Source organism: Oculina patagonica, chromosome 7, assembly GCF_052425735.1.
Source record: "Oculina patagonica isolate OP01 chromosome 7, crgOcupat, whole genome shotgun sequence".
NCBI classification, from domain to species: domain Eukaryota; kingdom Metazoa; phylum Cnidaria; class Anthozoa; order Scleractinia; family Oculinidae; genus Oculina; species Oculina patagonica.
Window position 1 is genome coordinate 15,001,376 of NC_135764.1, and position 13,320 is coordinate 15,014,695.

The 13,320-nt window shown below is 39.8% G+C and overlaps 2 protein-coding genes across 3 annotated transcripts; one reads left to right on the forward strand and one right to left on the reverse strand.

Moving 5' to 3' along the window:
* Positions 1-637: 637 nt before the first annotated feature.
* Positions 638-9,870, reverse strand: LOC144659581 (cobalamin trafficking protein CblD-like). 2 transcript variants are annotated; one of them, XR_013571927.1, is made up of 7 exons: positions 9,758-9,870; positions 7,376-7,514; positions 4,160-4,413; positions 3,529-3,732; positions 2,818-2,904; positions 1,629-1,931; positions 638-1,570 (listed from the first exon to the last, which is right to left on the reverse strand). XR_013571927.1 is itself a non-coding variant. In XM_078520048.1 (6 exons), the coding sequence occupies exons 1-6, from the start codon at positions 9,767-9,769 to the stop codon at positions 1,722-1,724; spliced, it is 906 nt and encodes a 301-aa protein (XP_078376174.1). In that variant the 5' UTR covers positions 9,770-9,870; the 3' UTR covers positions 638-1,721. The 2 variants fall into 2 exon arrangements, 1 of the variants encoding a protein (XP_078376174.1); XM_078520048.1 differs by having other exon boundaries at positions 638-1,931.
* A 107-nt stretch (positions 9,871-9,977) lies between these two features.
* Positions 9,978-10,974, forward strand: LOC144660413 (tRNA wybutosine-synthesizing protein 5-like). Its single transcript, XM_078521031.1, has one exon. It carries the CDS (start codon positions 9,986-9,988, stop codon positions 10,877-10,879), a length of 894 nt encoding a protein of 297 aa, XP_078377157.1. The 5' UTR covers positions 9,978-9,985; the 3' UTR covers positions 10,880-10,974.
* The last annotated feature ends 2,346 nt before the right edge of the window (positions 10,975-13,320 follow it).

Consider the following 13,320-nt stretch of genomic DNA (forward strand, 5'->3'; position numbering starts at 1 on the left):
GGGGTTTCCTTTTGCGTTAGGGCTAGGACTGTAACCCTAAAAATTTAGCTGACTTCATCGTCTTGAGAAACAAAAAGTTTCCTTTGTTTATCGTTTGTAAAAGAAAAGTCAAAAGACGCCGCGCCAGCAAAAAAAAACCTTGTCTTTTTGCATGTGTTATTTTTCGAAAACGAAAGAAAGACCAGCAAAATTGAATACAGGGCAGTGTTGAGCACACGTAAACGAACTTGCGTGTGAAATTTGGAGTGGTTTGTGACAATTTTAAATTTGGCCAAAACTCAAAGTGAGTGTGTTGCGCTTGCCCCTTCAATTGCAAGCCTCATAAAGTAATCCTTTTGCCGATTAGAGAGCTGCCTGGTCGTTCGCTTCAGGCTCAATTCGCTGCGACAGCAATAACAAATTTCGTAGTCAATAAAAATCAATGATAAGCAATAATAATCAATACTCACTAAACTTTAAGGCAATGATTTTTATTGATTTCCAATACCAATCAATTAATTGTTATTGATTATTATTGATTTTATTGATTATAGGTTTTCATTGATTGATATTGCCGGGATTTGAAGCAAAGGCAAGATCTTATTTTCACCTTTTGCATGAACTTTGAAGTCTTTATAACCCAAGGGTCACACTCATGTCATGAAGTCTGCGTCAACTTTTGGTTGAAAAACCAGTTTTTTTTGTGTGCAATATCTTCTTAAGCAATAAACCTTCCTGAAGTTATGTATCATTATGATATAAAGAGCAACCACACAACTTTTGTTCAAACTATTTATGAACAGTACGATTGACACAAGCCAGTTACATTTATGATCTTTATTTTTTAGTCATACCAAAAAATCCTCTGTGATTAATTCACTGTATAAAGATGATGGTGAATGTTAAAACATCTCTTTGCAAGGTTCTGAACCTATTCTTACCAAGGGAAAAAACTATTGACTGTCAAGGCTTGCAAACAATGCGTGGTGTAGCCTTGAGATGCAGATCCAAAATGAAAACCTCGACTATAAAAACTTTTTTTTGCCCCTTTTGGGTCTAGCTACCTTTTCAACAAAAAGATTTGAGCCAGGATGCACCCTGGTCTGCCACAGTTGCCTTACTCCAAACTTGAATTCATTGCAGTAAAAGCCATGAACATTTTAAGACTTAGGTCTCCTTAGCTATATTTTATCACTGGATATTTTATGTACAGAAATAAAGCTTGCCTTATGAAACAAACACTACATAATCCCTAAACTACATTAGTTTAAATTCAACCTCTTCTGGTCATAGCTTAAGAACCTATGAAGCCACACATCAGGTTAAAACAAACCATTTTTGGTTCTAAAACACTATCTGCACTCTGTGGCATATAAAATTAAGAGACAGCAAAAATAATATCCAAAATTCTTCTTTTAGCAAGGCCATGAGATCCTTAGAAAGTGTGGTTCTAGAAAATACTCATACCGCCCAATGTTATGTCACTGGGAATTCCAAGGAGTAAAGACTCTAAGAACCCAATATTTTTTAAGGAAAGTATTAAGCTACAATGGAATGAATTTTCCAGAGAGATATTTACTTACTACTTATCCTCATCGGGCCCATGAGGACTCTTGAGGCCGGAGAGAGATTTTTAGTAACCAAAAAACTTTCCATGAAGAAGGGATGGATATTTTATGGAACAGCACCAAATATATTTTTCTTTTATATTTTAACTAATATTGTGACACTGTCCTTTTCTTCTAAGCTGAAGAATTCTTCTGTGCTAGACTATTGCCGAGTATGTCTGAGTTAGCAGGTGCATTGGTAAATATGGTTCCAACAAATGCAAAGGCTCCCCACACGCGATGGGAGATCACTTTGCAGCAGCCAAGATCCATTATGTTGAAGCCCAGATGGTTGTACCGCTCATCTGTCTCAAACAGAGTGCTATTTGTGTGTGGTCCAAAGAACTGTGGAGAAAATGATATACCGTAAAATTCCGGTTATAAGCCCCCCCGGTTATAGGCCCATCATCCTGGAAACAAAAAAATACATCTGATTATAAGCCCCCCGGATATAAGCCCCCCTCAACCAGGTGATAGTACTGAACAGGGCTAAATGTTGCTTTATTATGCGTCTTTAAATTAAAAACGTATTTCCATCAACACTCCCGTGGTTTATTTCGAAACATTTTTTTCATTCCGCTTATAAGCCCTCCCGGATATAAGCCCATCCGCTTATAAGCCCACCGAACACCCTTACGAAGTTGTATAAGCCCAGGGCTTATAACCGGAATTCTACGGTAAGCAATTAACGAAGGAGGTGGTGGTACAGAAAGTAGATATCGTTAAGGAAGTTTTAGGGGTCTGAATGAGGGCATAGTTGTGATTTGGAGAAGAGATGTATCTGTGCCCTCTCTTTCTTTTTTTGGAGGGGGGAGGGAGGCGCGGTGGTCTAATGGTTAATATGCTTAACATCAAGTCAAACGGCCCAGGTTTGAGCCCTGGCCAGGGTGCTTTATTATTTTTTGGGCAAGACACTTTGCTCTTACAGTGCCTCTCTCCACACAGGTGTATATATGGGTACCAGTGAACTACTGCTGGGGAGTAACCCTGCAATGGACTAGCATCCCATGAAAAGGGGAATAGCAATACTCCTAGTCAGTTTGTGCTAAAGAAACTAGAATAAGCTCTGGCTGTATGGGCCATTAGGCTCGGACACAGACTTAACCTTTATCAACTCTTTCAGGTCTTTCAGTAGCCTCTGGGAACAAGCCTAAAGCTCCCAGTCTCCCACAGGTCACCAAATCTCCCAGATACAAAACAGGAAGAAAAGTTCCAAGAATTATTTACTTACTGCTGTGCCAGATGATGGATCAATGAAGTCTGCCCAGTAACCAGCTGCCAGGAGACTGTCACAGATCTCTTTAGCACTCTCCACAAACTGCAACAAAAATCAATGAGTTAGACAGTCCAAATAGAAACTCTGAAATATTATTAGTCGAATGTTCCTCCAGATAACAAAATACTGCCCAGGTCAATGCAAGTTTGCTACATTGTACATGTCATGCATTTGCATTTTAGTTACATTTTAGCTGCCTTGAAATAGCTTTTTGTGTGCACTTGCAAGTACTGTACACTTATAATCTGCTTGGTCATCCATGTCCAAGCTTTTTAGCCAGGTGGGAGTCCAGGAGTTCTATGGACGGCCACTTATCACAGAAATTTAATATAAATCAATCAATCAATCAAACTTTATTTATAGAGGCTTACACGTATACTGTATACAGCGGTTTTTTCAGCAAATTTGGACATTTTTAGACACCTTTGCACTCATAACTGCAGAAAAACACCTTGCATGCTCCTCAGGCCCTCCTATGGGGACAAAGTCAGGCCTTATAAAAATTTTGGACTCCCACTTTTTATATCCTGGCTTAAAGCCTGCCCATGTCAAGTCGGTATGCAATGTTCAACTTGCAGCCACTTGTGCCTTGAGTTAACAAAGCCTCAAAGCGAGAGGAATAAGCAAGATGAAAGTTCTATTTCTGTTTTCTATTGATACACTTACACTGGACATAAGGCTTTCTCGCTCTTCCTCCACATCAGGTGACCATGCGCTCATGTCATTGTTAGTGTGCTGGCTGATGCTGACCACCGTTAGCTGACCGACGTGCACACCAATGTCAGGAAACAGCTCCATGAAGCCTTGGTGAAGGAAAGATGGGCACTGTTGAACACTGCACTCCACTGTCCCAGCAGGTGTAGGGCTCTTCTATTGAATAAAAATAAAATTATTATTAATAATAATAATAATAATAATACTATTAATAATATTTAAACTGGGGATCCATTTCACATCAGTGCTTTTCAATGGTGCCCTGTATAAAATAAAATAACTAAACAGACATGAGTATGTAATATAAAGAAAGACAGTTTCACCCTGAGGGAAATTAGAGCCCTTTTTGCTCCCCAGTAACTGCACTGCTTGGAATAGTGAAGCACGCAAGGTCTAAAAACAGAATGCAAATGATTATACCCTACACAAGGATCGAAGAGAAATAAAAGAACACCGGCTGTTTTACAAAGTGTCTTAAGAAAATCGTCTGTCATTCCGGTTTGTTTGTCTAAGTCATGATGTCAATTGTGCGCTTTGCTATTAAAAGCAATGCAAAACTCATTGCTTCAAAGAAATTGATTACCTCTGTCTCAACGGTTTGCTCATAGTTTTCTGCAACATCCTTCATATAAGTATCCATAACAACAGCTTTTCTGATATCATCTGATTCCAAATCTAGCAGTGCTTCTGCCATGGTCCGTCTGTGTGATCCACTTTCTGTTGTAGCTGGCTGCGGAAGCTGAGTCAGGTCAATACCGACATTACCAGGCAGAGGAAAGTGAGGATCTTTTGGAGCAAAAGGACCAAGTCTAGCATCTGGCCACGCACCCTGATGAGCTGTAACAAGGTTCAAGTAAGTACTAACTTTATAGTTTTCAAGAAACAGAATAAATCTTCTCTGTATGATTTACTTAGCAAAAAAATTCCTATATTTAGAGAGGAAGCCGCATCAGGTCTTGCTGGTTTTCAGGTGAGTTCTCTATCCAAGTCAAATTGCAATTTGAAGATGTCAGTTTTTTCCGGGGGGGGGGGGGGTACTCCCTATAATGGCCTATACGGGGAGGCTCCGCCCGCCAAAGGGGTACCTTTTTCAGGCTTTAGGTATATGAAAGGGTAGGGATTTCACAAGTTTAGGTATACGAAAGGGTATGAAAATCAGTCATTAAGGTTTTTGAAAGGGCCTTTTAATAAAAATATTTCGAGCAGATGCAATTTATGGCTGTATAATTTCAGTTTATGAAGCGCTACTTGAAAATGAAAAGAAAACGTTGTGTTTTAAGTCTATGCCATGACTTTCAGGTATATGAAAGGGGTACCTTTTTTCATGAAAAGGTATAGAAAAGGGGTACAATTTCTGGCAAAATGGTATATAAAAGGGTAAAGGGTAGGAGCTCGGGGCGGAGCCTCCCCGTACAAAACTTTGTTGAGTACCCCCCCCCCCCCCGGGCAGTTTTTCAGGAAGGAAGAAAACTGGAGAACCAGGAGAAAAACCCTCAGAGCAAAGACAAGAATCAACAACAAAACTCAACCCACATATGACGCTGGGTCCAGAAATTGAACCCAGGCCAAATTGGTGGGAGGCAAGCACTCCCACCACTGCACCATCCCTATGCTTAAAAATGTACAACATCAGGTGCATTTCTGGTGTCTCTGTCTAAATTATTTCAGTCTTTCAGAGTGATAACACACTCTCTGCTTACCCCAGTTTTTGGTAACATGGGGTAGTCTAAGGTAAAGCATGTCATTATTCCTTGTGTTATAGCTATGAATGTCTCTGTTAGCTAGTAACTCCATAGAGTGATCCATAAGTCCATTTATTATATACTCAACAAAATACCGCGTTTTTGATTGGTCAATGACAAATGCATAAATAGGTTATAGAGTGCAAATTGGGGTTATAGAGTGCAATACAGAAGTTGCTATGGAAACACCGGGGAAGCGCCAAATTTAAAAACTAAATTAAAAAATGGCGGACAGCCGGTTTGCTTTGTCAAACCAAAATATCGTCGAGCAACTTAAGGAAAATGCGAGAAACAAAAACACGTTGAAAGCTACACAGACCTGGTTGAATGTTTGGCAAACATGGGCAACAGAGAGAAAAGTAAACCCAAAAATGGAAGAATACGAGCACGAACAACTCGATGAGATGTTGCAAACCTTCTACACAGAAATACGCACAAAAGACGGATTTGAATACGAACCTGAGAGTTTAAAATCCATGCTGGCAGCCCTTGACCGCTATTTAAAAGAACACGGCTACAAGTACTCGATAATTAGAGACCGAGAGTTCCACCAGTCCAAATTGGTACTTGAAGGCAAAGTGAAGTGTCTCCGACAGCAAGGAAAAGGTAAAAGACCCAACGCCGCGAACGCACTGACAACCGAGGAAGAAGAAATGCTGTGGAGTGAACAAAGTCTCCGTGACTGCAGCCCAAGAGTTCTTTCCCAGACGATGTGGTGGCTCTTGACTCAACATTTTGGCCTGAGGGGAAGACAGGAACACCACTCAATGGAAGTCGAGGACTTCAGTTTTTGTGTGGACGACAGCGGCACAGAGTACGTCACATTTAAAGAGAATCCTACAAAAAAGAGGCAGGGAGGACTTAACACAAAACATCGTAGTGTTCTGCCAAAAATGTTCGCTACTGGCGGTCAGAGATGTCATGTTGAGTTGCTGAAGCAATACCTCAGTAGACGTCCTCAAGAGCTGCGAGAAAGAGGTCCTTTTTACCTTGCCATAATTGAAAACCCCAAAACAAATGTTTGGTACAAGAAGCAGCGCCTCGGCGTAAACAGTATCGACAACATGATGAAGAGCGTTGTAAAGAACACACCTCTGGAAAAAAGCAAGAAGAGATTGACTAACCACAGCGCAAGGAAGACGGTTGTGAAGAAACTGAGGGCAGCAAGCGTCGAGAGGCAGTCGATAATCCAGGTGACTGGACACGTAAGCGAGAAATCTCTTAACGACTACGATGAAGGTAGCGAAAAGGAACAGCAACAACTCTCCAACATTATCAGCATGCCTCCACAGTCAGCAGCTTCGAGCAGTTTCGCTGGTGTACCCGCAATGCCGCTTTTCCCGCTACAACTTCAAGAGGTGAACAGGTGAACACAAGCAGCCATGCTTACACCGTGAACAATTTTCACAATTGCCAAGTCACATTTAATGTGATTCAAGGACAGTGCACTTCACCTAAGTCTGTGAATCCGAATGCTATTTAGTGAGTCCGATTGAGATTAAAAACATTCAGGAACATTTGAAAACAGATAAGTGAACCAGTATTCTTGTCGCCTTTAACAACTGAAATTTAGCTTTTTGAGTTCAGCTTGTAAGCGTATATTTTCTCAGAAACTTTTCAAAACTTCACGCTTGATTTGCCTTGTCACAACATGATTTTTTTTTGATTGGTTCAAATAAAACATGTGAGCATTTGGGAAACCATTGAAGCGTTTCATGTGGTTCGCATGGCGTGCAAAGTAGCGCGACGCAGTAATTTTTGTTGAGTACATAATAAATAAAAAATCGTATGAACTTGCTCGTGCATTACGTGATTTATGGTCACTCGTGATGTTTTAAAAGTTCTCAAATTGCACTCGCCTACGGCTCGGGCAATTTTGAGAACTTTTAACACATCACTCGTGCCCATAAATCACGTAATGCACTCGCGTTCATACGATTTCCTGTTCTTATTCACTTGTAAACATATTATACAATGTTTTTGTCACTTATACAATATATATAAGTAGGGACAAGCATCTTAAAATACAGAGTTTTACAAATTGAACCATGGAATACCTGATCCATCTCCAGACAAGGAAGTGTCTGTACTTGATGTACTTAATGCTGCTCTTTGCTGCGAATTTCTTGCCATTTGATTGACAACTGCCCTTATACTAGGGAAGTAGCTGACAGCACGCCTTGTCTTTCTTAGAGCCTGGAGGGAGCAGAAAGCACAACAAATTAACCACAGAAAAATACATACTGTTTAACAGTCACAAGTTCAGTGGGTCAAGTGGCCCCATTCTTTATTTCTCATTCTCTGTTCATTTTGACTGCTGAAGTCACAAGCAGAAGTGGAAGAACAAACCAATCACAGTGCTTGTTGTCAGGCCCTCTCAGTGCATCCTTTCTGTATATGTCTCTGACAATCTAGTTTTCATGATAGATCAAAAGTGACAGAAGTGTTGTTTTGATTTTCACTAGATTGTTATACTCTGTGCTTCTGATTACAACCTCGATTCTTAGTAGCAATAAATCATACCTCGACTCTTAGTAGCAATAAATCACACCAGCAATTTTCTTCCTCAAATTTTGCCAAGCAACACACCAAGTGACTACTTACACTAGAAATACAGTTGAATCTCTCCTTATGAACACCTTGATAACACTAACACCTCCCTATTACAGACAGCTCACTAGGTCGAAAGAGACCACAATTCACAAAACCTCTACTTCTGCAATTTTGAACACCCCCATAACAAGAACACTCTCCCCTATTCCTTGATTGTTGAGAGATTCCACTGCATATGAGAAATTCTGAGTTTTGCAATGAGCACGGCATATAAAACCTATCATACACCAACCTAACCGAGCCCAATCGAACACCAAATGAATCATTCGATTGGGTTCGGTAATTGAACAAAATCAAACATCTAATTTGTTGTGAGTTTGATTTTCGAACCAATCGAACACAATCAAACTCAATCCAATTCGATTTTGTTCGGAATAAGTCTCTTTGTAAGTAAATCATGCAGGACTAATCAGAGGGACTGTGCAACGTACAAAATGTCCGCAATATGAACAAACGAATTGCGGTTGTTTCGCCAACGAGTTGTTTAGCCAACGACCCGTTCGCCAACGTCCTAAGTTGTTTCGCCAACGGCTTAAGTCGCTTCGCCAACGTACTTCTGGTCAATTCGCCAACGTCAAATATTCAGTGCTAATATTAAAAAAAGCTTTCCACTGATGTTTGTAATGCAATCCGTCCTAATCCTAACGGTATTTTTCAACGTGAAAATTGACTGATGAATACCAAAATCCGCTGGTTTCCAAAAGTACGGAAGAGTTAGAAATAGAATGGAACATCAAGTATTCATATCAACAGCAATTTTATTACAATATTAATATCTAATACAATATCGAAAGCACAAAAAACCCTATGAAAACTATTCAGAAAAGCCTATAAAAACCTAGTTATTGTCAAACTTGAAACCTATTTACAAGAACTTCTAATTGGCAAAAATTGTTTGTATAGTTCTTGGTTGCAAATTTGTTATATCTGTAAGAATTCGCTTGCGCAAGAACTGCTGTCGCGCTGTCGCGTATGTAGGTGTTGTGGTCTCCCTGTGTTGTAAGCATATAACAATGAGTTGATCTTATTATTCTTGCACGCATGCGCGGGGGAATTAGTCCAAGAGAGTGAAATTAATGACAACACACATGTAACTTACACTTCAACTTTATTACTTGAAAACTTTTTCAAAGTCAACTAAGACGTTGGCGAATTGACCAGTAGTACGTTGGCGAAGCGACTTAAGACGTTGGCGAATCAACTTAGGACGTTGGCGAACGGGTCGTTGGCTAAACAACTCGTTGGCGAAACAACCGGATACCGAACAAACAGGAGTTCGGTAATCAAACGTTTGACTGAGTACGACTGTCGACTGTTCAGTAATCGAACGTTCGACTGAGTATGATTGTTGACTTTTTGGTAATCGAACGCTCAATTTTGTTTGATTGTCCAAATTTTATTGCGAGTTCGGTTATGCTCAATTACCGAACTCAGTCGACTATTGGTGTACGATTGGGTTCGATTACCGACAATCCATTGGATACGCCAGGAATGAGGAATAATGTCAAATATAAAGGGTAGGGAAATATTGAGAATTGAAAGAGATGAAGGAACAAAGGTCTCTAAAAATATGTACAATGTCCAACTAGCTGTGTGAAGTATAAGTAACACTTGCTTAAAAACAAAGACGTAAGTAAATCCATATTGGCTTCTTTTGCGACAAACTCAAATGCGACGCAGGCTAATTCGTGCGAAACGAGCTTACACGAAGTCAAACTCGTTTTAAATTTCGTGTCTTCACGTACACAATACGATCGCATAAAAATACCCCCTGTTTACGTCAAGAAACTTAACCGATTGCAAATATTTAATGAAAAGTAACTTACCTTAGAAGCCATGGTTGTGTTTAAGTATTAAATCCAGTAAAAACAGCACAATATTCAATATTTCTGGGACCTGAAGTTCATCAGACGTGACGCAATGCACGAAATAAAGCAAGTGAAATGTATATTACCCATAATGCATCACGGGCGCTCAGTCTGGTTTCGTGAAGACTTATGGTAACCCTTACATGAAGTATATTCCGGTTAAAAAACGGGAAAAGAAAAAAGGCAATGGACAATATTCTTCAGCGATGTTTTGAAGTTCCTTCCATAGAAAACATCGACCCTCAAACGTTTCGTCGCAAATTTTATAACCAGCAACCCGTTGTTTTAAAGAAATCTGTGGAGAAGTGGAAACCGTGTAAATTATGGACCCCGAATTATCTGAAAGTTGCCTTGCAAGAAGCTTTTGACTGTTTGGAGGTTCTGGAAGCTTTGGACAACGAACAGTTTGTTGACAATGTTGATTTTACAAGCAGAAGAAAAATTTCGCCAGAAACATTCATAAATCATATGTTTATTTCTGACAAAACGGCCGAAAATCAGAAAAAGGATTTCGGATTTCATGACAAAAAGAGATTATATTTGCGAACAATGTCAATGCCTGATGTCCTTTACAGAGACATTGCCACGCCAGATCAAATTGCAAGTTTAAAGAGCAAAATCTACTTCGAAACAGATCAACAGGCTGAATCAGTTGACAGATTTGCTACCAAAGTGTTCAGACAAGACACCATGCAATTGTGGGTCGGCACCAGAGGAAATGTCACGCCACTTCATTACGATCGAAATCACGGATTACTCGCTCAGTTTCTGGGTGAAAAACAGATCGTTTTATTTTCCCACGAACATACATCCTCCCTGTACCCTTACCCTAGCTATTCGGAGAAATCTCACTTGAGTCGAATCAACTTTAGAAACGTAAAAGATGAAGCTGAACTTTTAGCCTCATATCCCAAGTTCTGTCGAGCAGAGCCGTATAGTTGCGTGATAAGTTCAGGTGATATTTTATACATTCCTCCATTTTGGTGGCACGATGTAACGTCACGCGATAACTGTATTTCAGTCACGCTCCCATGGGACATGGACCCTTCTGATGAGATACCACCCTGCATGTTGCGATAAACTTCGTTAAGGCGTGTTTTTGTATAGGCTCTGATAAACATCTATTACCTGAACAAACGTTAAAATTGTACAAATAAATAAAACGTGAAAATGTATTCCTGAATTGTGTTCTTTGTAATGCCATGTCAGTGGTCTTTTAAGGCTGGTTCTCATATGATCGCCCCGATCGTCTCTGTCGCCTCTGTCGCTTCAAAAAGTTTGCTTCCTCCAATCGCCTCAGACTTTGCAAACGACAGAAGCGACAGAGACGATCGGGGCGATCATATGAGAACCGGCCTTTAATAGTAGGATCTTCTTCCTTAACAGGGCCGTAACTCGCAAGCCGCAAGACGAGGAACTTGCCTCGTTTAGATTTTTAAACAAATTGAAAAACAAAATATCTTCTGTTGGAAAAATAATCCACAGTTGCACAAGATTGGTTCTTTCTAAAGAAATACCTCATGAAAAATGTTTCCGGCTTCTAGATTTCAAAACCACGGATGCCGCCAATCAGTCACCCTCCACCGCTACTGATGGCCCCAAATGTCAAGCCTTTCACTCCTGAATCAAATGGTCCATCATTCAATCACCTACCACCCAGAGTCACAAAAACATACGCGGAGGTAGTCAAGCCACCAACTGGAAATATGGACAGTGACACTCTAGCACAGCTAATAAAACTCTATGAGATGATTCGTCAATCCTAAGTAAGCTTGATACACAAAACGTTTAACTATAATTTATAATTTATTTAATTTATTAATTAATCTCGTTTTTGTTTTCTTTCCTTGATTATTCTTGCACTTTGTCCATTTTTACGCTATAGTTTTTGCCATTTATTGCTAGTTAGATTCTCTATAATGTGTTTTTCGCAGGGTCCCGCCCCTGTGAAAAATCTGTGCAAGCTAAGTTGCTGGAACGTCAGTGGCTTAAAAAACTCGGCTTTCGGATATAAATTGAATGATCCTGATTTCTTAAACCAAATCAATGAGTGTCACATTATCAGCTTATCTGAAGTATGGGGATGTGACGACATAGATGTACCTGATTTCAAAATTGTAGCAATGAGTCCTCCAATGAAAAGAAACACAAAAAGACCTGGAAGATGCTCAGGGGGGATCTTAGTTGCAGTTAAAAACTTTTTAACACCATATGTCGAACTTGTGAAACAAACCCCTAATTACATTTGGTGTCGAATAGCTTTTAACCTATTTCAAACAGACAAAGACATACTATTATGTTCGGTCTACATTCCACCAAGAGACTCACCTTATTTCGACCCAGATATCTTCACCAATCTCGAAAATGATATTAATAACCTAAAGAACGATTATTCGATTGTACTAATGGGTGATTTTAATGCCCGTACTGGAACAGAAAATGATTTTATAGTCGAAGGACTTAATGATTTTATACCACACGACAATTTTCCCTTACCAAGACAAGTACCAAACAGAAATAGTTTTGATGGCCACACAAATGAACATGGTAAAACCCTAATCGAAATATGCAAATCATTAGACTTAAGAATACTAAACGGCCGTTGCAAGGGCGACTCTCTTGGGAAAATAACATTTCACGGAAGCCAAGGAATAAGCACAGTTGACTACATCTTAACAGATCATGAGACAATGAACATCTTTTAGAATTTTGTGGTCCGTCACCCCTCCCCGTTTTCGGACCATTGCCAGTTAGTTTCCTGGATAAAAGTTAAGGACTCCCTCACGCTTAAGGAGAACACAAAACCAACGGAAACTCTCTTCAACCTACCGAGACAATATAAATGGAATCCAGATTCTAAGGCTGCATTCATTATGTATCCTACAGGGGGGGGCAGAGGATTTTAGGGGGGGTTCTCAAATTTTTAGAGCAAAAAAAGGGGGGATATGAAAATTGTTTAAATATCTCCGGGGGGATGCTTATTTTTTGTAAGGTTCTGTCTCGAAATGATAAGTACAGCAGCTTCTTTCAAGAATTGTAGGCAACAAGGGTACCTCTATTATTCTGAGAGACTATAGTAACTATTTTGAAGTTTTTAAGTAGTGTGCCTGGCCTGTAGATGTAATGTTTTGATACAGTATAGAAAGTAAAACATCTAAAACGGAACCATTTAATGCAACCTCAGAAAAATGATAAGATAAGGAGAATAATGGCACATGTCGCACTTGAGAGGAATGATGCTGAACGGCCGGAAAACGAGGGTGAAGAGGATGGCGACAGCGGAAATGAATGCGTGGATGAGTGTGATAGTGAGAGTGATGATAATGATGAGGTTGTTGCTTTTGTCAACGAGAGTTACAGTGAAACGCAGGTTCCTGTCAATACTCCTGGTAGTACTGGTACTCGAGCTGGCAGGCTATCTATACCTAATTCGCGCTACTTAGACTGGCTCGCATAGGTATGACATAAACAGTCAAAGCACTCTCGATGTTCTTATTAAACATGTCTCTTGAAATTTCAAA

Excerpts from the sequence above, each read along its gene's own strand:
- LOC144660413 (XM_078521031.1), top strand. The coding sequence starts at position 9,986 with ATGGACAATATTCTTCAGCGATGTTTTGAAGTTCCTTCCATAGAAAAC.
- LOC144659581 (XM_078520048.1), bottom strand. Across the intron at positions 4,414-7,375 it reads CTTGTCTGGAGATGGATCAG|CTCATCAGGGTGCGTGGCCA; the intron begins GTATTCCATGGT and ends ACCTTGTTACAG. Across the intron at positions 2,905-3,528 it reads GAGAAAGCCTTATGTCCAGT|TTTGTGGAGAGTGCTAAAGA; the intron begins GTAAGTGTATCA and ends TTTTTGTTGCAG.